Source organism: Dromiciops gliroides, chromosome X (assembly GCF_019393635.1).
Source record: "Dromiciops gliroides isolate mDroGli1 chromosome X, mDroGli1.pri, whole genome shotgun sequence".
NCBI lineage: Eukaryota > Metazoa > Chordata > Mammalia > Microbiotheria > Microbiotheriidae > Dromiciops > Dromiciops gliroides.
The window spans coordinates 47,216,433-47,244,035 of record NC_057867.1 but is presented as its reverse complement, the minus strand read 5'-3'; the positions used below and the strand labels follow the sequence as shown (position 1 = coordinate 47,244,035).

The 27,603-nt window shown below is 42.1% G+C and overlaps 2 protein-coding genes across 3 annotated transcripts in view; one reads left to right on the top strand and one right to left on the bottom strand.

Moving 5' to 3' along the window:
• FRMD7 (FERM domain containing 7) overlaps positions 1-10,619 on the top strand; it is a 41,206-nt gene extending 30,587 nt beyond the window's left edge. Inside the window, exons 8-12 of the mRNA XM_043973878.1 lie at positions 5,434-5,529; positions 6,569-6,732; positions 7,708-7,776; positions 7,867-7,942; positions 8,859-10,619. Coding sequence (XP_043829813.1) covers positions 5,434-5,529; positions 6,569-6,732; positions 7,708-7,776; positions 7,867-7,942; positions 8,859-9,911 — 1,458 coding nt within the window. The 3' untranslated portion in view covers positions 9,912-10,619. The remainder of the gene's footprint in view (positions 1-5,433; positions 5,530-6,568; positions 6,733-7,707; positions 7,777-7,866; positions 7,943-8,858) is intronic.
• STK26 (serine/threonine kinase 26) overlaps positions 10,585-27,603 on the bottom strand; it is a 52,988-nt gene continuing 35,969 nt past the window's right edge. Inside the window, exons 3-11 of one of the 2 annotated variants that reach the window (XM_043973879.1) lie at positions 23,668-23,724; positions 17,385-17,493; positions 17,145-17,302; positions 15,648-15,833; positions 14,556-14,704; positions 13,637-13,730; positions 13,305-13,367; positions 13,087-13,223; positions 10,585-12,335 (exon numbers count right to left, since the gene is read on the bottom strand). In XM_043973879.1, coding sequence (XP_043829814.1) covers positions 12,311-12,335; positions 13,087-13,223; positions 13,305-13,367; positions 13,637-13,730; positions 14,556-14,704; positions 15,648-15,833; positions 17,145-17,302; positions 17,385-17,493; positions 23,668-23,724 — 978 coding nt within the window. In that variant the 3' untranslated portion in view covers positions 10,585-12,310. Of the gene's footprint in view, positions 12,336-13,082; positions 13,224-13,304; positions 13,368-13,636; positions 13,731-14,555; positions 14,705-15,647; positions 15,834-17,144; positions 17,303-17,384; positions 17,494-23,667; positions 23,725-27,603 lie in introns of those variants that run through there. The other variant, XM_043973880.1, reaches the window with a different exon arrangement.

Genomic DNA, 27,603 nt, shown 5'->3' with positions numbered 1-27,603 from the left:
CTAGCTAGAACTTCTGCTAATTAAGTGTCCTTCCTTTACAAATGAGGAAACCGTCTCAGAGGGAGAGTGATTTACCCAGGGATGGATACACAGCTTGTTTGCAGCAGTTCTGGGGTTTGAACCCAGGCAGTACCATACTGTTTTTTGAATTTCCTCGTTTTACAGATAAGAATGACTTGCCTAAGGTCCCATAGTTAATAGCAGAGTTAGATCCCATCTGGAAGATTGTGTTCAACTCTAGGCACTCTTTTTTTTTTTTTTTTTGGTGGGGCAGTGAGGGTTAAGTGATTTGCCCAGGGTCACACAGCTAGTAAGTGTCAAGTGTCTGAGGCCGGATTTGAACTCAGGTCCTCCTGAATCCAGGGCCGGTGCTTTATCCACTGCACCACCTAGCTGCCCCTCTAGGCACTCTTGTTTAAGGACGTGGATATAAGTTGGAGCGTCCAAAGGTGAAGGGCCTTGAGTCCATGACATATGAGGATCAGCTGAAGGGCATGTTGATCCTGGAGAAGGGAAGACTCAAGGGGACCATGGCAACTATATTCAAGTATTTCAAGGGCTATCATGCAAAGGAGGGGCTAGAGAGAAGAACCTGGGGCCACTGGTGGAAGGAACTAAGAGACAGTGAGCTCTGTTTCCAAGTGGGCTGGTGTGCTTTGACAGGTGGACGGCTCCTGTTCCTCAGCTGTCTTCAGCTAGTCTCAGCTCTGTTGGATTTCCTTCCTTTCATGTTGATGTTGGAGTAGAGGACCACTGAGGGCCCTTCTACACTCCAGCTCTTAGACTGCGTGTCTGTGAACTCCCATGCTTACTCCAAAGTTCGGCACTCTTCACATTTGTGCCCAGCTGTCTCAAATTGACTCTGGGGTTATTAAAATGCTACCAGCTGATCTGACCAAGGACTCTCTTCCTCCTGGAATATTTTCTTTTTAGGCACAGTGATATAGAGGCAAAAACAGTGGAAATATCCAGGTTCAAATCCCACCTCTGACACTACCTGTGTGATGTTTGAGCAAATTACTTCAGCTCTTTGGACCCCATCTATAAAATGGGGATAATGATTTTTGTCTTACATACCTCACAGGGGTGTTATGAGGAAGGCTTTAGGTAAACTTAGAGATATGGCACTTTTATCATCATCATCTTCATCATCATTCACTTTTCTGCCTTGTTCTGGAGCAACTCAAAACACCTTCCTCTTTAGCTTAAGTCTCAGGCCATGCTCTTTTGGAATCTTCCTCTGATCGATCAAGCCCTTCCCTGCCTTATTAAATAGAGTATTCTGAGATTGGTCTGATTTCAGTCCATGATCCTCACCCTGATCTCTCATCAGACATAAAATTCAGGGCAGCCTATGGTCAGATTCATTTTTCAGCATATGGCTAGATTTTATTTTCCTTTCAAGAAATTCTCTCTCCCTCTTCCTCACTTCCCCCCCCCCCCCGCCCCGTGGGACCTCATGTGTAAACTGATACAGTAATTTAACCTTTCTTTGATGATTCAGGGTAATCATTATGAAAATAAGTGAACATCCTGGGTAATAGATACACCGATCTTGCCTCCTTCCCACCTTTCTATCTCCAAATCTTTCTGTCCAATTAGGCAGGGAAAAGAACAGTCTGTTCCACATGAGCAAACCTTTATTAATGCCAGCTATATGCAGGGCACAGTAACAAAAATGGCAGGAGTTTCTGCCCTCAAAGCGTTTACATTCTACTGAGGTGAGAGAGACATGTTCAGAGGGAAGTAAAATATCCAGACAAAGTACCTGAGGGAAAAAGGAGACATGAGAGATTGCTTTCAGCTCAGTAGTTCAAGGAAGGATATCCAGAGGAGGAACAACCTGAGCTGGGCCTTGAAGGAAGACAGAGTACATTCCAGGCATGCCAGACTTAGGCAAATGCACAGAGGCAGGAACTGAGAGGCTGAGCTGAGCTCAGGGATCAATTGAGCCAGAGTTTCCTATGTTGGGGGAGTCAGATTGTGGTAGACCTTACATAATCGGCAGCCTGCAAGCCTTTATTATGTTCCAGGGACCGTGCTAAGGACAGGGGATACAAAAAAAAGACAAAAATTATAGTCCTTGCCCTCAAGAAGCTTCTATTCTAATGGAGACAACATGCAGATAACCATGTACATACAAGATGTATACAGTGTAAATGGAAGTTCCCTATAGAGGGAAGGCATTGGCAATGGGGGGGGCAGGGAGGCAAGAAAGGCTTCCTGCAGCAGGTGTGATTTAACCTGAGTCTTGAAGGAAGCCAGAAAAGCCAGGAGGCATGCATGGGCATGGGGAACAGCTACAACATGCTGTTTCCTGACTTTGGATCCTAGAGTATGTGGAGGGGAGTTGGCTAAAAATAGTAGAAAGGTAAGAAGGGGCCAAGTTGTTAAGAAGGCCAAACAAGATTGGGCTTTGATGCTGGAGGCGTATAGGGAGCCATCACTTTGGTAGCTTAATTGTTGGAGTAAGGAAAGACCAAATGGAGCAGGGAGGTGGCTCAGAAGGCATAAGATGGCAGCAGTATGAATGGAGTGAGAATGGAGCAGTTGGGGATGACACAAGGCTGGGAGGATGGTAGTGCCCTTGGCAGTGACAAGGAGGTTCAGAAGAGGGGGGCAGTTTCAGGGTAAAGGTAATGAGTTCAGCTTTGAACAAGTCAGTAAGTACCTTGATACTTAGAGGACATCCCATTTCAAGAGCAGTTGGTGTGAGTGCCACTCAGGAGAGCAGTTAGAGTTGGATATAAAAGGGGGCAGCTAGGTGGCGCAGTGGATAAAGCACTGGCCCTGGATTCAGGAGGACCTGAGTTCAAATCTGGCTTCAGACACTTGACACTTACTAGCTGTGTGACCCTGGGCAAGTCACTTAACCCTCAATGCCCCGCTCCCGCCCCCCCCCCAAAAAAAAGAATTGGATCTACAACTTTAAAACTGCACTAAAACTTTTGAAACACCATATATAGATCTGGGAATCATGAGCATAGAGATGGTAATTAAGTCCATGGGAGCTGAAGAAATTAGCAAGTAAAGTAATATAGAAGGAAAAGAGAAGGCCCAGGGTCAAACCCTGGGGGACACCTTGGGTTAGAAAAAGTGATCTGGGGAAGGATCCAGCAAAGGATACTGAGAAGGAACAGTCAGAAAGGAGGGAGGAGGGAGAGCAAGGGTCTTGAAAACTCAGGGGAGAGGGTATCAAGGAAAAGAGGCAACGAATAGCGTCCAAGGCCGTAGAGAGGCCAAGAAGGATGAGGACCGAGAAAAAAGCCACTGGCCTTGGCAGTTCAGAAATAATAGGTAACTTTGGAGAGGGAAGTTTAAGTCGAAGAATGAGGTTTGAAGCCAGATTGCTGAGGGTTTAGAAGAGAGGAAAAGGAGAGGAAGTAGAGGCACTGATTGTAGCCTAGAAGTGGCCAGTAACCAGCAGGGATGGTCTGGTCAGGTCAGGTTTTTCCAGGATGAGGGAGACATGGGAGTGTTCGTGGGCAGAAGGTAATCAGCCAGTGGATAGGAGAAATCGAAGCTTGGCCAGCATTCCTCTGATGGAGAAGATAGGAGGGAAGGTATCAAAAGCACATAAGAATTTGCCATGGCAAATTGAGACAAGACAGGGTGAAAGAGCAGATGGTAGGGGAAGAAATCAGTGATGTGAGAAGGGGAAGCTCTTTGTGAATGGCCTCATTTGTTTGGATGAAGTATGAGGCTAAATCTACAGCCCAGAGGATCCGAAAGGGGCACCGGGGTGGCTTAAGGAGGGATGAAAAGGCCTGGAATTACCACTGGTGAGTGGGAGAGTGAATTGATTAGGGAAGTAGGTGTAAAAAGATTGCCGAGCAGGGAGGGCTCAGTTGAGATTATGCAACGTGAGTTTGTAGTGGAGCTAGTCAGCACAATCTCATGATTTTCTCCATGGAATGCTGGGAGTAATCCAGGGTCAGGGTTGGGCGAAACGCAATAGGACAAGGGATTCAAGTGAGACTCAACTGATTCACCAAGAGGTCAAGATAGGGAAGGGAGGAGAGTAAAGCTAGTTCAAGGGTCATGGCCTGGGAAAAAAAAAACCTGAGGGATGGGGGAATTGGTGAGGATAGAGAACAGGATTAGGGGCCTTAAGGCAGAGGGAGATGTAGAATGATTGAAGATATAATCATGTAAAGGAATTTGAGTTCCTGAATATGGAAAGTAGGAGCACAGTAGATGATGGTAAATCAAGGAAATGACCAGTCTGCGTTAGGTTGAGGTGGGTGGAGGACTAGGTCAAGGGGAATGGAGTAGATTGAGGAACTGATGTCAGGGCCTTTGAAAGAGCAAGATTGAAGTCTTCTAGTATGAAGTTAGGAGTTAGGATGGAAAGACTGTGAGCCAGGCACTGCACTCATTATTCCAAGGAAGGAGAATGTCCTGGGGGTGGGTGGGTAATAGACACAAGAATCTTGATTGGCTGATAATTCCAGACTGCATAAACCTCAAAGGAGAGGTGGCTGAGTGATACTCATAGAGGGGAGAGTTTGGAAGAGAGTGGTGGGGTATAGAAGTACAAGTACACCTGGGAAGGGTGGCCAGGGATGTCATGTCAACAGGTGGGAGCCAGGCCTCAGTGAGGCCAGTGAGAAGGAAAAGGTGGAAAGCAAATTTGTCAATTTTGGTGCAGATGGCCTAGAGAACCCAATGAAAAGGGGGAAATCTGAGTGGAGCATTTGGGAGATAGGGTCAAGGAGATGATAAAAATAAAAGGAGCAGGAAGTGTGGGATGGTGGGGGGGGGGGCTGGGATTATATGACAGCCAGGGGTTCAGAAACACAGGAATTGGGCTAGTACAAGTGGTAGGAGTATGAAGAATGAATCCAGGCAGTAATTACTGTGGGTAGCATGTGATTCAAGGTCCTCCCTCAATATGGTAGGTGGTGAGGTTGTGGCCTGTGAGGCCCAGGAGGCTTGTCTCATGGCAAGCAGGAAGGAGCAAAGGTAAGGCCTGGGAAGAGGCCAGCAGCCCAGAGCTGGCTGTTGGAGGTAAATCTAGAAATGACCTCCAGATTACTGGAGAAGGCCAGAGGGCAAAGAGAACAGAGTCATGGCCAATGCTGGGAGCTGGCTGGAAAGTTGAGAGCGTTTTATCCTGGAGGCAAGAGTGGGCCCTGAAAGTTTTTGAGGTGAGTGGAGGTCAAAGCTGTGTCTCAGGAAGATGATTTATTTTGGCAGATGTACGATCAATCAGTATTTATTGTCTCCTATGTGCAAGGGGAAAAAAGTACAAAAATGAAACAGTCCCCCCTCTAAAGGAACTTAGATCCTAATGAGGTAATACATAAGCATATGCAGAGTTGATGCAAAATAGACTGGAGGAGGAAAGGCTAGACCAATCATCATAATCTGGCGCTGGGTGGATGGGTGTGTTGGCCAGTATCTACAGCTCTTGGATGTATTTCATTCTAGGGGAATACAAAGATCAATACTTTCAACTGGGCTAAAATCCGTAAGCTGAGTTTTAAGAGAAAGCATTTTCTCATCAAACTCCATGCCAACATTTCGGTAAGTGTCTTCTAACTGTGGTTATTTGCTTTCTGTTCACTTGGGGAGCTGAGTCTGCTTTTGCAAACATCCAGTGCACATGGTTGGAACGGGAACTGCTAATGTTGGCAGGCCCCTTGTTCTTTCTTACATCCATCCCCACCCCCTCCTCCTTGACTGCTAAGGTGCTAAGCCTGTGAATGCAAATTCTCATGGTTAGAACCAAAGCTCTAGTGATTTTCCTGTGGGAAACTCCAAAGCAGGTGGGTCCATATTCCATTGTGTTCATCTAAGGAAATACCAGGAGCTCACATTTGAGTAAGCTTAGCAAGGGCTTTCCTCAGAACAACCCGCTGAGGTAGCCAGTGAAGTTAGAGATGGTCCAGGGGTGCATGTACCCTGGGGGAGTCAGCTTGGAAAATGAGGTGGTCGTTTTTACATCCCAGTCATTCCAGGACACCCCCAGCCCCACCCGTAGCGAGCCCAGCTCTGTGGTTGTATCTGCTTTGCTTAACTGTTTCATCTTCCACTGTGTTCCACATTCCGTACCTCTAGTCCCCTACTTGTGCAAGGAAAGGAGGAAGGTACATCAGAATTATGATTCCATTATGAACTTTGGTATAAACAAACTCCCAGTGAGGTACAATCTTCAACACAAGGTTACTCAGGCAGGGAAGCACATTCCTTTACCCTTGGTTTGAATTATATTCAACTCAGTGCCATCCACAGAATGCTATTATGATGAATTCCTTCATTTGCATAGAACTTTTCTAGTCTACAAATGTATTGTCTCACTTGATCCTTGCCACGATGTGACTTTTGAAATGTTTGATCCAGAACAGACCTTGGACCACTCATCTTACGAATGAGAAAAATGAAATCCAGGGAGGGCAAGGACTTGCCCAAAGTGCTGCAGCTAGGAAATGGAAGCCTGGGATGCTCATGTTGCCTCCCTAGAAAGGCCACAAGCCATCTAGTTGGGCATCCTCACTTTACAGGGGAAGAAACTGAGGGGGATTTCTCAAGGACTCTGAAGCAATGTCTTATCTGAATCACATAGGTGTTGTACAAGGACACGTTGGAGTTTACCATGGCCAGCAGGGATGCATGCAAAGCCTTCTGGAAGACATGTGTTGAGTACCACGCTTTTTTTAGACTCTCCGAAGAACCGAAATCAAAGCCCAAGACCCTCTTCTGCAGTAAGGGCTCAAGTTTCCGCTATAGGTAATGGTTTTTAAAGTTTATTTTGGGAAAAAATAACAAAATCAAACCTGTTCCCAATAATTGGGAACAAAACAGGGGACTTTGTTCTAGAAGCAAAAAGAAAAGTCAATTTAACTAACTTGGGATTGGTCGTGTACACACTTGTACATAGGCTACGTTGCTGAGTTTCTCTTTGGTCCACCTGGTGACAATCTGCTTATTAACCTTCAGAATGGCTGGGACATAAAATCAAGTCAGCTTCTGATGCTTCAAAGGGTATAGAGATGGTTAGCTGGAGAGTCTTTGGGATCTAGGGAAAAGCAGAGGCTATAAAGTCTAGCCTCCTCGTTTTGGGTAAGAGGAAGCAATTTGCCCAAGATCACAGAGGCTGAGCCTTTCAGGTGAAGTGCTCTCTCCACTAACCTGCTGCCTCCCACATGGATTTGAACATGTTGATTGGGCATTTTCCCCCTTGTCCTGTGGCCCACCTTGTCACTCTGGTTTCTATAACACCTTACTCATGTCAGGTTCTTTTGGTGTCTACTTAAAATGGTTTTCCTTCCAAACATTTTAGGAGCGTGATCTACAGGTTCCAAACCGAGTGGAATCCAGACTTTTAATTAGAGCTAGGGAACTTGACCTATAAGTTCACTGCTATGGGCTTCACGTACCAGTGCAGGCCAGTATCTTTTCTGCAACTTAGTCTTCCCTTCAAGAACCTTCTAGCTCTAAGGGTTTGCTCTATTGGTGAGACATTCCATTGCCCTTCTCCACGTTTGCTTCCAATCTCAGCATACTGGAGGTTTCCCAGCTTCCTTCCCTCCCCCCCCCCCCCCCCCGCCCCACTTTACTTTATATATGTTTTATATTTATGCATTATATGTGAGTGTAGGCCCTCATGCTGAATTGATAAATAAAATTTACCGTATTTCAAGGAAGATAATAATGAAGAAAAATGCTTTTTTACTTAATATAAATCTGTCTCCTTTTTTTTAGTGGAAGAACCCAAAGGCAACTTTTGGAATATGGGAAAAAAGGCAGGCTGAAGAGCTTACCCTTTGAGAGGTAGGCATAGAGTATCTTGGAGCTGAATTTTGATTGCTGTGCACTTTTGTGCTCACAAGCCCCAGTGACTCTTCTGTTTTGGGATTTCAGGAAACATTACCTGCCTCAGTACCACGAGCGCCAGTGTAGGTCATCCCCAGACCTCCTCTCAGATGTGGCCAAGCAGGTAAAGCTTCTCCTTTAGCAAACAGCCATTTGTCCCATACTACCATGTCAGCAGCTTACAGGCATCCACCAGCTTCCTGTCTCAGAGCTCTTCACTGGAGCAAACACAGACACCTTTAGTGGCACACTTAGCTTTTGTAAGGGAAGGGGCCACTGCCAGACCAGCAAACAGCTTGGTGGCCAAGGCAGGTTGACTCCTCCAGAAATGTGCCAAGTGACTGTCTCTAGAGTTCAAGGTTGACTGTTTTTCCTTGCAGAATTTTTAAGGTCTACCAGGAATAAAAGGTCTTGAAGCATTTTTGTTTTATGACTTTGGAACTCAATTTCAGAGAAGACATTTGCTGTTCCCTTGATACACAGGGATTTGCTTCAAGTTGAGTTTAGTGACATTTATTATCCTCCTCCCCTCACCCCCAAGATTTAGCAGCTCATATTCATTCATTATGTGGTCCATAAACTCATATCTTCATGTAAATCAAAGGTGGTTCTGCACACAAATAGGAGTTTGAGAGATGTAAGAGACCTTGGAGATAATCTAGTCTAATTTGCCTCTCTCCCTCTTCCCCCCACCCCCCTTACTTGCAAGGCAGATGAGAAAACTGAGGCCCAGAGAGGGAATGTGAATCACTCACGGTCATGTAGTAAATTGGTGGCAGAGCTGGGCTCCTGCCTCCCAGGCCAATGGGATGGAAGACAGAAGAACTGCAGCTGGCTGTGGACATTTAACATTCCCGAGCTGGGCAGTCACTTGGTTTTTATCTTTTCTGTACAAATGATTCAATATGCTAACAAAATCTGAGCTGTTGAGAGACTCCCCACAGCTGGGCTATTTTTTTTTTACTTCCCCCATCCCCCTGCAAACTTTTCTCCACTCCAAGCTAACTTGTTGAGCTGCCTGTCTTTCTCCCCTCCCCAAGGTTGAAGATTTGCATCTCGTGTACGGCAGTGGGTGTTACCGCAATGTGAATGGAGTGCACGCATCAGAGCCCACACTAGACAGCAGGAGGAGGAATTCCACAGTGGAGGTGACATTCGCAGCTGAGTTTGAACGCTCCAAACCGGAAGCTGACCCAACACTTTTGCACCAATCCCAGAGCAGCTCAACTTTCCCTTTCATTTACACTAAGCCCGACTTCAGCACCAACCCTGAGCCTGATGACTTCTACAGGCAGAAGAGCCCTCTCAACTCCTTCCAGACGAGCTCCAAGTTTGCTCAAGGTAACACAAATACATCTTCTGGGAACACAAGAGGGCTTGTCCCTCCAAGGCAGCAGCTAACCTACACAGATCTACCTTATGTGCCCAGTGTTAGCCAGCAGGTTAACATTGCGCCTCCACAAGTCTTTTTTTATGTGGACCAGCCACCCCAGGTGCCCAGGCGCTCCCCAGCCATGGCTGCTCTAGGGAAGGCAGCCAAAAGAAGCCCTCATGATGCCAGGAGGGAGACCTTTCAGCATGACTTTCAGGAACTGGAAGAAGCCCTAGCCAGGACTAGCAGTGGGGACACCCCCAACATGGGTGTGGAAGATGACGAGAGAACTCTGGAAGATGCCTTTGAGTACAGGCTTCAAGAGCAAACCCCCAAACGGTCCCACAGCCATTCAGACATGAAAACCATGCGCTTTCCTTTTGGGTCAGAATTCCAACCCCTTGGGCCTTGCCCTGCTCTGAGTCGCAAAGCCGATTTCTTCACCTACATGTTCGCCCAGCAAGAATTGCCAGAGGTCTTGAGGAGTCAGAGTGCAGCTGAACAATACTTAGGTAGTGAATCCAGTGATTCTGAACCAGAAATGCTTCACCCAGACTACTCCGCTTTGTACGACAAAACACTGAGCTCACCCATGGCCAGGATCCGTTTGTCTTCCGGTAGTCTCCAGCTAGACGAAGCAGTTGAGGAGGTACCTTTCACTACACCTGCTGCTGAATTAGGAAGGACTGCACTGAAGCCACGCAATTATTTTTTAGCGTAAGTGCTAGACCCAGTTGTGCAAATACTTTTCTGACAAAACAGTTTCAATCCTCCTCCTCTCACACAAAGCAACCTTGGTTCCCAGTGGATTTATTACTCCTCCCTCTGCTGCAGTTGGGGGAGATGGGCAAGGGGATTTTGAAGTTAGTGGAGGGGTGTGTGTGTGTCCTGCATCCCTAGCTCTCACTTGAAATAGCTTTTTCAGTAGAATACATTGCTTTAAATGGAGGTTAAGTTTATAGTGTTGGTAGCACCATTGTTCTACATTAGGGTTAATAACTGACACCAGTCAACAATTAGGTGGCATCCTCAACTGTGGTGGTTTGTGTATCAGGATGAGTCTCTCCAAAACTCCTACCCCACCTCCATTCTTCTCTTCCTCAACAGTCTTAAAAAGAGATTTCTACCAGAGACTGTTCCTCCAGTGATGTATCTCAGTACACCTTTCTTGGTTCCCATTACAGTAAGCACACTGTGTTTCTCCCACCTTAAGATGCCTTGATCTTTCTCACCTTGTAACCCGTGTTGTCATCTTTATTTCTCCATGCGAAGCTCAATATAAGAAGCAAGACTATGTCATCTGACATTCAGAGTGGTTTCAGTTTGCCAACCAGAGCCTCTCAGGAGAGACAGGTAACCCTTCCCCACCACAAACATGAACAGTACTAGTCACGGAAGTTTACAGAATTAAAATATTTATTTTTGTAACCTCCCCGCCGGGGTGAACATACACTTTAAATATAAGACTTCATTAACTACACTGATAATGCACGTTACTTACTATATGAACTTGGTAAAGCTTCAGATAACTGTGTTTATGACTTGTTGCTTATACAAAAATATTTTAATCCAGAACACTCTTGTTTTCAAAAATGACCTCCAGACTTTTATAGATATAAATTGTAAGTAATTGAGTTTCGGTTACACAGCAGGTGAAAATTTCAACAGAACCATTTCTCGAACACGAAAACAAGGAATGAAAAGTCATTTTTTTACACTGTAGGCACCATTGAAAAGAACTGATCCTTGGTATACAGAAGAACACTGCACTTTCTGACTCTCAGGTATCTTATGTAAAAAAGAACCCCAATAGCCAATTGTCTCCCCAGATCACATTTGCCTACACCTTCACACCTTCCTTTCTCTCATATTTGGCAGGTTCTTTACACTGACTTTTGTGCAAAAACAAGATTGTGCAGATCCAAATGATACAATAAACACAGAACCTTGATCAAAAATAAATGTACACCAACAATCCCACAAGTACTGAATTTCAGCATAATATACAGACTGGAACCGTAAGTACCATAAATATCAACGAAAAAGCAATTGTATCATCTTACCTACTTTGTATGAGGGGGAAATGACTACTTCACTGGAGACTACTTTTGGGAAAGAATACCTCTAACTGAGTTATTTGCATACTAATAGGACATACATATTCAAAATACCATGATGATGCTTATGGACACATTAAGAAAACAAACATTTCACAAGCCAACTTAACCCCCATACACACATCAATGCTGGTGGAATTTCTGCTCATACCCGCGGAGGAGGAGGAGGTGTTAGTAAATGATGTTCAGCCTCTTCAAGCTCCCCCTAAACCCAAGCATATTGAACGTTTCAACAAGGTCGACCAGCTTGCCTTTTTCACATTATTGCCAAAAGCCTTCCCTAGCTAACTGTATTGCTCTAAGTTTCTAACCATGATAGGAAAACGTAAAGAAAGCCTGTTCTACAAAAGGCGATGTTGTTGTAGCTACATAGATGAGCTGCAAACTATTTTGCTATATTATTGCTCTCAAATGGAGGGAATCATTGAGTTGTTGGCCTGGTCCAAAAGTAGAATCAGAACGTGAGTAAACAAGCGAATATGTGCTCTCACGCTTTGACTTTCCTGGTGCTTTAAACTCTTGTTCTATGCAGGGGAGGACTATTCGGAACAGTCTCCCTGCCAAGACAGCTACAATGTTTATTTCTTGGGGGTGGGGAGGATAGAGAAGAGCTGGTTTTGAAACTTCTTGAGAATGACAGACCTGTATGTTTCAGCAGTGTACAGTTAACCAAAGAGCAAAAAACCACTACGAACTTGCGCATCCTATTAAAAATAATTATGATGCCTAAAAGCAAAACTAGAGCTCAACATTTACCAGAATAAACATAGATGAGACTATGATATTAAAACTCCTTTACAAAATCATCTCCTGAAAATATAAAACCATATATGCCCTCACAAAATAGTTGAGTAGGTTCTTCCAAATCCTTCACCATCAGTATGCTGCAAAGATCCAAAGGCACATGGGAGCTCATGAGCTAAGTAAGCACTGCCAAGCTTGAAATTTGGGTGGATTTCAATGGAGCTGGATGTAACTGAAGAAGTCAATAATGGGAAGTTTCTTAGGATGAGTCATTCACGGAAAACCTATAAATAAAAAGATCAATGAACAATGTTTTGAGGAAATTCTAATCTGTATTACTAATTACTTGATTCAACAAGCTGCTAAAACTTTTTTAATCTGATGGGTGGCAGAAATCAATGTTCAAGCAACTGGTATTTGCCAAGGTAGGAAAATGGTTTTCCATATTTTCTTGATAAAACTGGAACCTAATACTCCTGAATTTCCCAAACTAAAGGTTTTTGTGATTTCTTTTTTTAAAAAGTGGAAGAGGGGAAAAATTGTCCAATTGCCTGTTGTACCTTTTATGAAAAAAAAAATTAAAATTGCTCCTCCTGTTTTTCACTTAGAGAACATTATAGCTATGAGACAACTGCTTAGAGCTTTGTCCTCTCCCTTCAAGGATCATGAGTGCACAGGGTGAGAACGTTTGTAGAACATTTCTATAGGAGGCAATGCTAGCTTTCTTGAGACCAAATTGCAAGTCTCAATCTTAATTCATACCTCCTGGATTTAAAGCCCGTTCTTTCTGGTTAACTTCAGTTCTGGAGACAAGTCAACAAATGTTCCTAAAATATGAGTAAAAATCATTTCTTGGCTGGGGAGAAAATTGTGACCATACATTGGTAACCAATTAGTCTGATGTTAACAATGCACAAAGCTCACTTTTTAGGAGGGAAAGAGAAGGCAGGAGCTTCTCAAGAAGGACTCAGTGAAAGTAAACTGCTATTTCTGGGCACTGCCACCTAACCAACATGAGGGGAGCAGGAAACTTACTTTTGAAACTTCTCAATTAATTTCTTCACCATCTTATCCGTAATTCCAGGACAGGCAGTTTCTGCCACTGTCATACTTTTCTCAAGCTCTTCGATGGCTTTTGTTCTGCTTGCATTGCTTGTGTCTTGCTCTTTCAACTAAATTGGAGACCAATGAGACTATCAGATTTTAAAACAGTCTTGAAAAGACAGAGCTAGAGATAATGGAACAGTACTTACTTCAGCAAATACGGGTGTGATTATTGTAGACAAGCAGCTCAGTGTTTTAGCAAGGTCTTGTTCCTTTAACAGAAGCAAAACAGACCAAACACGATAATCATTTGTTTACAAACACACACAACCATGCCCTTATCCTGAGGGATGGGGGGTTTATTTTATTGCTTGTGGCAAGTAGGCCCCTAACTCTGAGGTTCCTGATACACCCACATTCTCACAAAGCATACTCCCCAAACCCTGGCTGGGCCTGAGCTCACAACCCATTAAAACAGAGTCCTAAGAACTTGTGGTGATCATAATTTTACTACATTGTGTAGGAAAGCTCATCTACTTACTGTTCCATTCTGTAGTTTCTTAGCATCAGGTTTCTTCCGAACAGTAGTAAAACTCCATTCAGGATGAGAATGGTTTTCCTTGTTGCTACATTCCCTAAGAGAAAAAAAAAAAAACCTCACCAATAATTTTTTCTTTGTCAATAAGGATACTTTCTCCAATAATTGTTATTAAACAATGCTAGTGAAATAAGATACCAGCTAGTACCAAATCTTTAAGTGCTTCCCTGTCTGCACCCAGTGATTTGTATGCCAGTGAAATTCTAATTGACCAGTTCTATACTCTATGGACCTAACTTTGGAATCACTTAAAAAGTTGAGAAGAACATAATGGTTGCAGGAGTCAGAGATTTAGAGAGAGGAATTTCAATGGCTTCTGCACTCATTCCACCAAGGAAAAAAGGTGGTTTTGGTAAAGTATACTCAGACTGTTCTAAAACTCATTTAGAAATTTGATACAAGTAATGTTGAATTGATCACGTCTGGTCAAGTGACATGGTTTATATATAAACATATACACTTAGCGTATGCATAGCTATAACCAGAAAATGTCTGTCTGCTTTGCAAAACTTAAGCCTGATGTACGTCAATTACATAAGTAAGCTCTGGTGGAACAAAATGTGGCAATTCCTATAGGGGGTAAAAAGGGCTTACTCAAGGAGTGAGGTGAAACCACACACAGGCTTTAAAGGGGCTCCACCATTCAGGTTCTTTCCTGTACCTTTTTAGAGGACCCTTAAGATCTAGAGATCTACCATTTCCTTTTCAAAATCGATCCCAAGGACCCTGTTGGAATAATGAAGACAAGGGACCACAAGGCACTAAACGCTTATGAGGGGAGAGCTCCAGTTAAATAAACAAATGGCCAAACTGTCAGTGTCCCATGTCATTTCGGATTTGATCAGACTGCAGCGACACTTACGAGTCAGAGCCTTCGGAATCTGATTCGTCATCACTGTGTCCTTCGGCTTTCCACCTCTTAAACCGATCGATCAGTTCTGTCAGGTACGACGTCTTCTTGGCATTTTTAATAATGAATTTGTGCTTCAGCAGTTCTTTAGCTGTCGGACGCTAAGTCAAAAATAAAGGATGCATGAATATGTATATCTTGGTGACCATAACTATTATTGATAATGCTTTGAATGATTAAGCTGAAAAGCCTATGTTTATGGAAGCAGATGATGAACACTTTTGCAGCACAGAAGCTAACCCTACATTTGAAGTTGTTCAGGCTAAAGGAAGGAAACTTACTAGCTTAGTACCAATTTGAAATGTAACCTTTTGCACATACAGAGATCACTTTAGTAGCTTATCTGCAAAGTGGCAGGGAAAAGCAAATTTTCATTTAAAAGACATTTGAGTTCAGATATACAGTAAGTTCAGAGAATTGGCTCTGAGCTTTAAAACAGTAAAAGGACAACTCTGTGGCCTTCAAAAGAATGAGGAGTATTAGCCTGAGTGTTCACAAAGAAATACATCATCAAGCCCATCATTGGGCACCACTCGGGGGTACAGTGGAGAGATCATGCACTGGCTCTGAAGGCAGGGGCCTGGAGTTGTCCCGCATGGCCTTAGGGCAAGCCATCTCCTTCCTCTCCCCCTAGGGGTTACACTAGATGACCTGAGGTCCATTCCAGCCCTATATAGAAATAGCATGCCTGCCTTTTTCTTAAGATGGAAACCAAGCTGACTAAACCCCTTCCTTACAGAAAGAGGAATCCTGTTTTAAGTGATAGCATTCACTTAAGATGCACCTTATTTCCCAAGCTTCCTCTGTTCTGAAAGGAGAAACTGTCAGTATATAACAGGGGGAAGTCAAGAAGCAGGAGGCAGAGAAAAGAAATACTGAGCTAAGTTAACAGAACTAAAGAGAGGCAACTAGGGGAATATTGTCCAATTCCAGTGTTGGTCTCAGTAGTCACAGAGGAGGCAACATTTGGTATGTGTGTATCCCTGGCCAGCCTGAACATAAGTAAATAATAAGTAAAAAGAAATAATGGCAATGAATACTCACAAACGATGGATCCTTGTTCAAACAGGCATCAGTAAACTCTTTAAAGGGCTTGGTAAAGTCTCCCAATAGAGTTGGTGGATTATTTTTTGGAATCAGGAAAAGAACTCTCATGGGATGCATGTCAGAGTTAGGTGGCTCTCCTTTGGCTAATTCAATAGCAGTAATTCCTAAGGACCATATGTCAGCCTGAAGTGCAAAAATGAAGAGAAATATGATAGCAAATGTCAGAAAGGCAACAATTTCTTGTACTTGTAAAACGAGCACATCCTGAACTTTGGGAATCATTTTGTTACACAAGTACCATACAGCACCTTTTCCTTCTACCTCTCTTTTAAGAAGCAGGCTGAAATGCTTGAATGGTGCCAATAAAATCACATTCATACACTGTGGGACCCTCCTCTGCTCATTGGTGACTCCCTCCCCTCATTTTAGGAAGGACTTCAGCAACCTCTTACCTCGATTTCCTCTAGAATCCTCTTCCTTCTCTCCACACTGTCCTTCTCCCCTTCCAGCATGTCTAGTAATTGTCTCTTCCTAAGCACTTAATAAATTCTCTATCAATGACAAGGTGACTTTCTTAGGCCATTCAGGAACACAGTACAACTACTCAAGCCCTAGGTAGGCAAGGAACCAAATTTGGTAGGGGGGAGCTGGTAACAATGGAGGAAGAAGGGGGTGGCTAAGTGGCTCAGTGGATAAAGCACTGGTCCTGGAGTCAGGACGACCCGAGTTCAAATCTGAACTCAAGATACTTGACACCCACTAGCTGTGTGACCTTGGGCAAGTCACTTAACCCCCATTGCCCCACAAAACAAAAAAACAAACAATGGAGGAAGATTACCCCTGTCCTCTAGTACAACTGATCATCTGGTATGATGGAGGCTACAGAGAGATTAGGGCTCAGGGTAAAGAATCAAACGCAGGAGAGGTACTTTCAATTCAATAAACATTTTATTCACCACCTATTCCACTCCAGGCACTATGCTACCAGGGTCTATAAAGACAAAACCAGTCCCTGTCCTCAAGGGTCAATTAGTCAAACATTTATTAAGCACCTACAAGGCACTGTGCTAAGCACTTGAGACCATAAAACAATAAGATAGAAAAGCAAAAGACAGTCCCCGGCACTAGAGGAGAGGATGCATATTGTTTCAGAAGTTTTTCAGGCCTCCAAATGAACCTTCAATGTTTGTAAGGTGAATTTCCACTTAGTAACCAGGGGAGCCAGGGCCTGAGCTCACTAAGGTACCACCCCAACCTGAATAAGAACAGCCAGCCAAACTTGAGTCCCACAGTGGTTCTTGGAGCCAGAACCAAAGCAATGCTTCTGGTGCCCTGGATGAAAGCTCAATGGAGGAATTATGCCAAGACCTGGAGAAGACTGGCCCAGGATAAGATTTAGAGGGCGCACTCATACCAATGAGACTATGTATCCATCCAAATATATCCACTTACAACTAAAATCACAATGGAAACACTATGATGATGATGTCTTACTTTGGAGTCATAAGCTGATTGCTGAATAACTTCAGGAGCCATCCAGAATGGGGTTCCCACAAAGGTGTTCCTTTTAATCTGTGTATCTGTCAACTGGCCAGCAACTCCAAAGTCCGCAAGCTTAACTTCCCCTTGCTCTGACAACAAGACATTGGCAGCTGGAACACGTAAAACTACAATTAGTTACCTTCCTGAGAAGCCATCAATTTGTATCAAGTTCATGCTGAAGTTTTTGCACACCTTTTATGTCCCTGTGAATTTTCTTTTCTGAATGCAGGTAGTCTAGACCTTTCAAAATTTCCTTTAGCATGGTAGCTATCTGGAACTCATCAAATGGACCAGCTCGAAGCTTAGGGGGCAAAAACACACATGTGCACGCACACACACACACAATACACAAAGGTTTGGGGAAGAAAAAAGGTTAAATTAATATTTGAAATAAAGGAAATTACGTAAAAGCTGTTTCACAATGTTAAAAGACCAATGTTTAAGAAATATGCCTGAAACTTTAAAAAAAAGGAATTTCAATAGGGTGAGTAAGCCCAAAAAGGTCTTAAAAGAAGAAATTTAACCTTGAAAGGATGAGGACACTTACCAGACCAGCTGTTCCACTAGAGTTTGAAGTAACTGACTTACACACATGCTTCAATAACGAAGGAGACTTTTTTATATGGGGGAAAAAGATTAGCTACTTATGTGTTGGTGTTTTGAAATAAAGCAGTATTAAATTGGAACATGCTTTAACATCCTACAGTAAACCAATTTAAAAACAAAGCCATTTGGCTCCTGAGATTGGCTGTAGTCTAATTGGTAACATTTAACTTTTTTTAATACTACATGGAATAGACCGACTCATTAGGAAAAAGCAATGGATTTGGAGGATCTAGGTTTGTTTCTTCCTCTTTACAGTGAAAAGGCTAGACCAGATGATCTCCAAGGTCCCTTTCAGCCCTAAATTACATAATTCTATGGGCCTTCCCAGATTCAAAAATTCTAACCTGGTACACAACTGAATGCTTCAAAGTAGAAAGTTGTATGAAATCATGCAGAGTTCAGATTTTTCATGAAGATAGAACATGCGTCCCTCCCTCTTTTCCCATCCTTGTACCAGAGCCAGTTGCCTTGACTGGAATACAAGGAAAGCAATCATTCGGTTTCAGGAGAATTTGTAATGGAATATCTGAAAATCTCTTTTCAATGAAGTTATTTTAAAATTCTGGTACCTCATAAAGCACCCACAGTGTAGTGTACAATCTTATTACAGGAAAGGGTGGGAATGTCAAGGCAGTGCTGGGGTGGAGCTCTGTTTGCTGTGGGGAGGGCAGAGGTGGTTAAAAACAACAAGCCCCTGCCCACATGGAGGGATTCGAGGCTCTCTGGCACCTTGTGTACTTAATCTGAAATGAATGCCACGTTTATAGTCAATAAAGAACACTCTTCTGTTAAACCTAAATCACTTCAAATGGAGCCCAGGCTGCAGCTTCACCGTGTAGACACCAGCAACTCCAGGTACTTCTGGACTTCAATAGCTCTTGCTAAAGTTTTATCCATTTACTTCCAAAACTCAAATTCTAGAAAAGAAAGTTTCTATTTTAATATTAAAAATCACCTAGGAAGGTGAGAAACTCATATTATTTTAGTAATTGCTGGCACTGAAATGGCCACATACCATATTGGAGCCTAGTTCTTGGCTTAGTAGAGGGCATTAAGGAGCTGAACAGGTATTTGTGAATCTGTATAACATCTATCACTCTGGGAATTTACACAGAGCTAGCTAAAAGCTTGAATGAGCCAATGCAAACTCTATATAGTATCTGAAAAAGGAGGATTCTGAAAGACTGTAGCTACAGGGTGGGCCCAAAGTCACAATGTTTTAACAACTTTTTGAAAATTTTTTTTTTTGGTCATGTATGAGATAAATTCATATATATGCACATACATCGTATATATGATTCTGTGGTATTGTAAGTTAAAAAATAAAGGAATATTTAAATACTGAAACCCATTTGTGACTTTTGATTCACCCTGTAGAATTGATTTGAGAACAAATTAGTTAACATCAGTTAATAGGGCACATGGGAGCTCAGCTCTGGTTAAGTGACAACCAGGGGAAAAAAAAAACACCAAACATCTTTCGACCTCTGTGGGTTCTACCAATTTCTTCCTCATTGAACAGAACTGAATATTTCTTTGATAATTAAGGACCTTGTAGCAGATCTCAGGCTATGCTGCCTTGCTAACTTGCTGCTACTCAGGGATTCAACTGTAAGCCTTAGGTTCCTTTCATGACGTTCCTATTCTCTGGGAGATCACTGCTCCTACTGTGCCCACTTTCAGTACAGCATGTTAATAGTCTGTTTATGTACATAACTAATCTCTACTAGAGAGGAGGAGAAATCTTGGGACAGATATTGTTAACACTATTGAGCCAAGTTACAAGTACATAGCTACATACTACTCAATTAGTTTGGCCCTGGTTTAAAACATCAGTCTGCTCCAAACAGACCTTAGTTCTTAGCCTCTAGAGGTCATCTAGTTGAACCTCTTCATCTCAGAGAGAAAGAAAGAAACTCAGGCCCAGAGAGGAAGTGATTTGCCCAAAATGACAGAAGTACTGTCAGAACTTAGATTCAAGCCAAAATCCTCTAACTCCAAATCGTATGCTCCTCCCACAGCATTATAGGTAAGTACTTCATACTGGTTTTACTCTCCCACTCAGCAGATTCCTTCTTTAGGTTTGTCACTGTCCTTTTTCCCTTACTTCTACCCAGGCCTCTCTTTTAGCCTCCTCTTAGGCTGAACAGAATTCTTTTTGGTTGTGGATGCCAGGTCTAGCCAATTTCCTACCAGGCTAAAACTACTTACCTCTCCTATGATCCAGCAACTTCACCAGTGTCCTCTAGGCTCTGCACCCAGGAACCATCTGCCTAGTATCCTCCTTAGTACTGGATGTTCAGCCTCTGACCCATATTCTCTGAGCTGAGCCACCTCCAGTTTTGAGTTCTCTTTTTCCCTTTTGTCTTGTTCTTGTTTTAAATGCTTTTTGGCAGGCTGATCATACCAGCCGTACCCCCTCACAGTCCCTTGCACTGACCACTTCTCCCAGAGTCCTATGTTATTACCTCATTTAGCCTATGTTATTACCTCATTTAATCCTTCTTAATAACCTGGGAAGAGAAATTTCAAACATCATTCCCATTTTATAGATGAAGTAACTGGGCCCTCCAGAAGGTTAAAAGACACTTGTACAGGGTCTGCAAACTGGGTTGAAGCCCAGTGCTCTACAACACACCATGCTTGCAAAGGCTTTGGATCTTCTTTTTCTGTCAGACTACATAATATAAACCAGAATCATCCAGATTCCTATATAAATGGAGGGAAGGTGCCCAAGGGAATCAGTTACTATTGAGGGACACAGGTTATAGAGTGCTGGGAATAAGCCAGTGTGCCTATTTAATTTAGCTAATGATCCTGATGCTTAAGTAGAAAAGATACTCCATGACATCAAATTTGAGGGTGGGAGGGGGAAAGAGATGGCCAGCTCATTAAAAGACAGGATTAGAACTCAAGATGACCTGGGAAATTGGAAATGCATCCTCAAATACAGAATTGATATACTTACATCATGTGAAGAGAGTTCAGAGAGCCCTAAAGAAAATTTCACAGTTGTGGAAAAAAATATCAATGAGAAGAGATTAAAGGAGATGAGAAGTAGTCCTCTCTTCTCCGAAGTAAATTAAGGGTAACTTCAAAGAGACTTCAATGGCTCTGTGATCTCCTCAATGTGGGTACGCTTTCTTCAGTGATGCAAACCGAAACCTATCTCTGCCCATTCGGCCTGTGCAATCCTTGTCCATGCCCCCTTCCAAAATATGGAGGGTTATTGTACAATGGACAAATAACCCAGCTTGTCTTTCCACAAAAGAGAAGAGGAAGAAGTGAACTTAAGCTTAAGAAGAAGATACTTAGGGGTAGCTAGATGGCGCAGTGGATAGAGCACTGGCCCTGGAGTCAGGAGTACCTGAGTTCAAATCCAGCCTCAGACACTTAACACTTAACTAGCTATGTGACCCTGGGCAAGTCACTTAACTCCAATTGCCTCACTAAAAAAAAAAAAAAGATACTTAAATGAAATAGAAGCAATAATTGACCAACCCCAAACATTAATACTGAGGTGAATTATTAATAAGCAATAACTCATTAATATAGTAGTGCTTCAAGGTATGCCAAATGTTTTTCCCATCACCCCAACCATGTGGGTACATTAAGCAGCACTTTATAGATGGGGAAACCAAGTGGGTAAGCACTTGAAGAGCGATTCAAACCCTAATCCAGAAACTCCAAATCCAATGCTCTGCCAATGACCTAACAGGTCACCTCCTCAAGACTAGATTTCATTTGGGGAAGATAATCTCCTGGAGTCCTTCATGCACAACAAAGAGGTTTAAGGCTCACTTTGGGGAGGCATTCCAGGTGTGACTCTAAGCAAAGGCAAGGGTTCAAGGTCCTTTCCATTTCAGGGATGTGAATGTTGCCCACTTGGCAGACTCAAGAAGTCATAGTGGCTTCTCTGGAATTTAAACAATTTTATGCTAGGAATACTCAATTATACTTAAAAATCAGAATGAAAATAGCATTTGATAATCTTTCGAATCAAAGTTGTTTACAATAAACCTATCAGTGAAATCAAGAGAACAGGAGGGGATCTCAGAGAAAATGCTTTTTCCAGATGAGGACAACCTCAAAGGGGTTGCACGAGGAAGACTCAACTAGACCTGGGAGCTCCAGAATTCTAGTGTGGCCTTCCCTCCACTACAGCACCCTGACTTTACAAAAGGTCATTTTAAAGAATTTGTATGGACTTCTGGTTCTTAGGTACTGAGAGCAATTTGTATTTGGTGTGATCTTTATAGTGGTCAGCATTTGTTCATTTAAATCTGAAGAAAAAGTGAAACAGGAATTAACCAACTTAAAGTAATAATCTTACCCACTTTATCACATTAATTAAAATGCAAATCATCACATGAAGAGAGCATCACCATCTCATTTAAATGATTATCTAATTCTTAGTTCAAGCTATTATAGCTGAGACAACAGAGATACAAGTGCTCAAAGACAAATTCAAAAAAGGGAACTGAGACCCATGCAAGAAGCAGGTCGACTCTTAGAGCATACATAGAATGTGCTTTATGTATACATAAGATGAAAGGATGACGGTTAAGCATCAAAAAAGCTCAAACAATTTTCACTGTATACCTGGGCATACAAGGAACTACATGAGAATTGGGGAATTGCACAGATGATGTAGTTCACCAAGTCCAACTGCTATCCAAACTGAATTATCTTCTCACTTCTACAGGGTGTGAATAAAGTAGCTAAAGCCCCCTTCCAGAAAAATGGGAAGAGGAATATCAAACTGAAAAAAGGATTACAGTAAACCAAAAGAAACCTGAGCCTACCAACACTTTGCTGTAACTTTAAGTGACCTGCAGCTGTAAACACCCCCCCCCCCCGAAAAAAACTGAGTCAAAGGCCAGGTAACAATTGAAATTTACAGGAAGAACTTGTACCCAGGGCTTTATATTTGGCATCTTTCTGCAGTCTTCTTAAGAAGCACACCAGTGGTGGTAGAATTGGAGCAGAAGCCAGTCTATTCATTTTATTGAGGAGGAAATGAGTCCCAGGGAGGGTAAATGACCTGCTCCAGGTCACACAGCTAGCCAGTGACCAAGCTATGGCTAGAACCCAGGTCTAATGCTGATTGCTGGTCCAGTGTTCTTTCAATGATAACCTGCTAACCCTAAACTGAATGTGTATTAACTTCTTGCCTGGCTCACATACTAATGTTCTCTGTGATCCACCAGTTGACAGCCTAGCTGGTTGGTCTACACAGCTGAACACTACCACTCACCAACCGTGGCAACTACCTGAATTGAGGGCACTGTGCCTAAGAGGAAGAACATATCAGCCTGCCTTGGGCTGGCCTTGCCAACCCAAATCTGAAGTGGCAACAAATGCCACATGCAAAACTCTTTCAGGTTTAAAATGTCAAGCTGGAAGCATTTGCTAATTTTAGCCTGGTGGCCAACACTTGGACTCTGCCATGCAGCCTTCTCCCTTACAGTAGAGGGAACGTGGTGCTAAGAGAGACTCCAGTTAGCTGCGATTGTCTTATGGTCTACCCAAGGAGACAACTCACTTGCATCTTTATTTTGTACACAAATATGTGTGTGTATAAATAAAACATACATGATACTTACAAGATTCAGTGCTGATCCTCAACTCAAAGAACTTATTTCATTGTGATCCACAGTGTTTGCCCACCCCCCATCATGAGATTTAATTAGCGTAGATTAGTTGAAATTTTATTAGCCTGCTTGAGGAAGATTGCTTACTTAATTTTTGTGTGTATGCGTACACACACAAATGCACGCTCATAAACACATATGTACACATGTATACATGCACACATGTATAGACACACGTACATATATATGTAGGCATGTATTTTTCCAATACTTACGAGATCCAGTGCTGATCCGCCACCCAAGTATTCCATTATGATCCACAGCTTTGTGCCCTGTAAAGACCAAGCCAACAACTGATTATGAAATGGCGTTTTTGTCTTTCAGAGAAAGGTCTGGGTCGTGTCCCTCAAGTTCCTTTGTTTGTTAGGTGCATTTGATCATTCTCCCCCAGAACCTGCTCTTTACTTTTTCTATGAAGCCTTGGGGCTAACTCTTGACTCTCCCAGCTCCATTTCCTTCTAAGTGGTCACTTCTATATCTGCAGCCTTTCTCACGTCTAGATTATCCTCCCTATTTCAGAGCTTCCTCTACCAGATGATCCTCCGCTTCTCTGAACAAGTCTTGCTGCTTTCACTCTTCCCTTGTCTGACAAAAACATCCTCTAAACCATTACCAGAAATCACCTACCTTATGCTTAGCTGTGGCCAGGTCATTCTTCTGTTCAAAAGTCTTCAGAGATCTCTATTGCCTGCTGGGTTAATGTTCACACTTGTCTGCCTGGCATTCAAAGCCTACTGCCATCTGCTGCCACTTGACCTTTCTAGCTTTCTATTACTCACTCTTCATGTTTTACATCAGTCCACCTACACAACTCTGTCTACAATCATTGCTTTCTTGTCTCCTTGTGCCTAGAACGCACACCCTTACCCGACCCCACAAACACTTTTTGAATTGCAACTTAGCTCTTAAAGTCCAATCAAAAAGCTACCCTCTTGCCAGTCAAATTTTCCTTGATTCCCCTCACCTTTTGCCCTCACTTGGACCTCACTAAGCATTTTTTTTACAACTCTGAGATTCACTCAATCTTGCATATTCTATAGAGTTCCTTGTGGAAATCTCATATCTCACTATCAGACTGTAAGCTGCATGTCATTTTCAAATAAGCTTTTGGCATTAGAAATGCAAAGATGAAACCCCAAAACCCCAGTGCTGTCATGGAGGAGTTTCTAGTCCATTTATCTAAATGCTGCATCTTCCCAGTGCCACCTAAATACTCTGGATACAATAATCTTGTTGTTCACTCATTCAGTCCTGTCTGACTCTTCGTGACCCCACAGACCATGGCACACCAGGTCTTTCTATCCTCTACTGTCTCCCAAAGTGCTCCCATGAAACCATCCATTCTTCTCATCCTCTGCCATCCCCTTCTCCTTTTGCTTTCAATCTTTCCAAACATGAGGGTCTTTTCCATTAAGTTCTGTCTTCTCAGTATGTGACCAAAGTATTTAAGCTTCATCTTCACTATCTGATGCTCCAGTAAATAGCCTAAATTAATTTCTTTAAGTACTGACTGATTTGATCTCCTTGCTGTCCAAGGGACTCTCAATAATAGTAACTCACATAATAAGATTCACATTTCTAAAGACCCTATTTGTGAAGAAATGCAATTATTCCCATCTGTAAGATGGGGAAAGAGGCTTTGGGAGGTTATAGAACAAACAGCCAGTAAGTAGCAGGGCCAGGATTCAAATCCAGGTCAATGGACTCTAAGACCACTGCTGTTCACATTGTACTATAATTACCTTCCAACAAGCATTCGATAAATGGTGTTGATCAATCTACTTATTTTATAGAAGAAACTGAAGCCCAGAGAGGCTATAGTCTATAACAAAGCAAAAATATCATATGCCTGCCTGCAACCAAAAGTACCAAAAATGTGGTTGAAACATTAGTAATCTGACAAAACAGAAAATTAAATGGAATCAGTAGGTTTTTAAAAAAATGACTACTAGTACTTGAAGTAAAGCAGTTTTAATTTAAAGATAATGAAGAGGTAGATGGAGACTTTTGAAATTATTCTGAAGGAGACTTGACAGGTGCCATGGGTAGGTACATATATACCAAAGAAAAAGGAAAGATTGACGTTTTGGAGTTAAATTAGATATACTGAAGAACCAACTTTTTCAAGTCCTTGAAAGTATTCAGAAGTCTCCTTCAGAATAATTTCAAAAGTCTCCATCTGGGGCAGCTAGGTGGCACAGTGGATAGAGCACTGGCCCTGGAGTCAGGAGTACCTAATTTCAAATCCAGCCTCAGTCACTTAACACTTACTAGCTGTGTGACCTTGGGCAAGTCACTTAACCCCAATTGCCTCACTAAAAACAAAAAACAAAACAAAACAAAAGTCTCCATCTACCTCTTCATTATCTTTAAATTAAAACTGCTTTACTTCAAGTACTAGTAGTCATTTTTTAAAAACCTACTGATTCCATTTAATTTTCTGTTTTGTCAGATTACTAATGTTTCAACCACATTTTTGGTACTTTTGGTTGCAGGCAGGCATATTTAATATTTTACTGTATTTCAATATAATTGAGCTTACTTTGTAATCCTCTGTATTGTATTTGATGCATTTAAAAACGTGATTGAGATTCTCCACTTTTTCGACTGTTTCTTAGAGGTGAATAAAAGGTTCTCAAAGGAGCATAAAAGTTTTCCTAAAATTATCCCTACCCCCACTTCATAGCAAGCAAGGAAAATGTAAATCAAAATGCATGATAATGTGCACATCTATAGTACTTCTTTTCAAAAGAGACTATTCTGGAACGGTTTTTCAGTCTTTTTTTTTTTTAGTGAAACTGGAAAAAAAAGCCATTCTTTTGGGGGCAGGGTGAAAAATATTTCCTTAACATAAATAGAAAGCTAAAGGCAATCCCTAACAACAAGTAGAGGCATGACTCAAATTACATTGAATGCCTGAGTGAACCACACTGAGATTTACATTGAACCAGAAAAATACTTTAAGATGATGAAAGATTCTTCCAATATGATGAGATCACACGGGAAGGCTTCACTAACTTCAGCACTCTTCATAAAGACTAACTTTGTCAGTCAAGAAAATGGACAACGGACTCACATTTAAGGAAAACATTGTGGTTATACTGAAGTGTTTATCTGGTTTCTGCTTTCGTTTTTTAAGATGGAGTTACACGGTGATCTCAGTCAAAATGAATACCTACTAATTTTTTTGCATGTCCCAAGGAAGTCACTACAACTTCATAAGAACATATAATTATCTCTGGCATAACCCTCCCCTCTATTTTTCTATTTACAATGGAATATTAGTTATTCAAAGAGTCTTGATCTAAATACAACTTTAAAAAAAATACAAGTCCTACTTGGGAAAATAAACAGGGTTCTAACACTTTAAGATCCTCTGACATCTCCAAAAAGAGTATCATGGGCCACACCTAGTACATCTATCAATAATACAAGTCCCAAATGCTAGCTGAGAGGGCATAGTCTTTTTTTTTTTTTTTCAGGGCAATGGGGGTTAAGTGATTTGCCCAGGGTCACACAGCTAGTAAGTGTCAAGTGTCTGAGGTCATATTTGAACTCAGGTCCTCCTGAATCCAGGGCCGGTGCTTTATCCACTGCGCCACCTAGCCACCCCTGAGAGGGCATAGTCTTAAATTGCATTGATCAACTCTACTACTCTGGATTTTTGTTTGGCAGACAATACAAAGTAAAAACATATACCCAAATCAAAAACACAATATCCTTTGACATTGACTGAACAGAAATTGATCAAGGTAAGAAACCCAATAACTTAAACTGATGGAATATAAAAGCAAAAAATTACCTATAAAAGAAGTGTGGTATAGAGTATGCAGGGCATAGGAGAAAGAATATTGGACCTCAAGGCAGGGGACCTAAGTTCTGAAACATTTATTAGCAGTATTAAGTTTTGTCATCTGCAAAATGGGGAAAATAATGCTCATACTACCTAATCCCATAGGGTATTGGGGAAAGAAGCACTTTATTAGCCTTAAAACACTACAGAAAGAGGAGTTATCAGTGATCATGAATAAAAATGCATGATGCAATATAAAAGGATCTAGGATAAAAGTTAATCACCATCATCATCTCAATATTTCTATAGTTGCACCATGAAGCAATAAACATCTCAAAAGTGCTCTTTTTTAACTCAT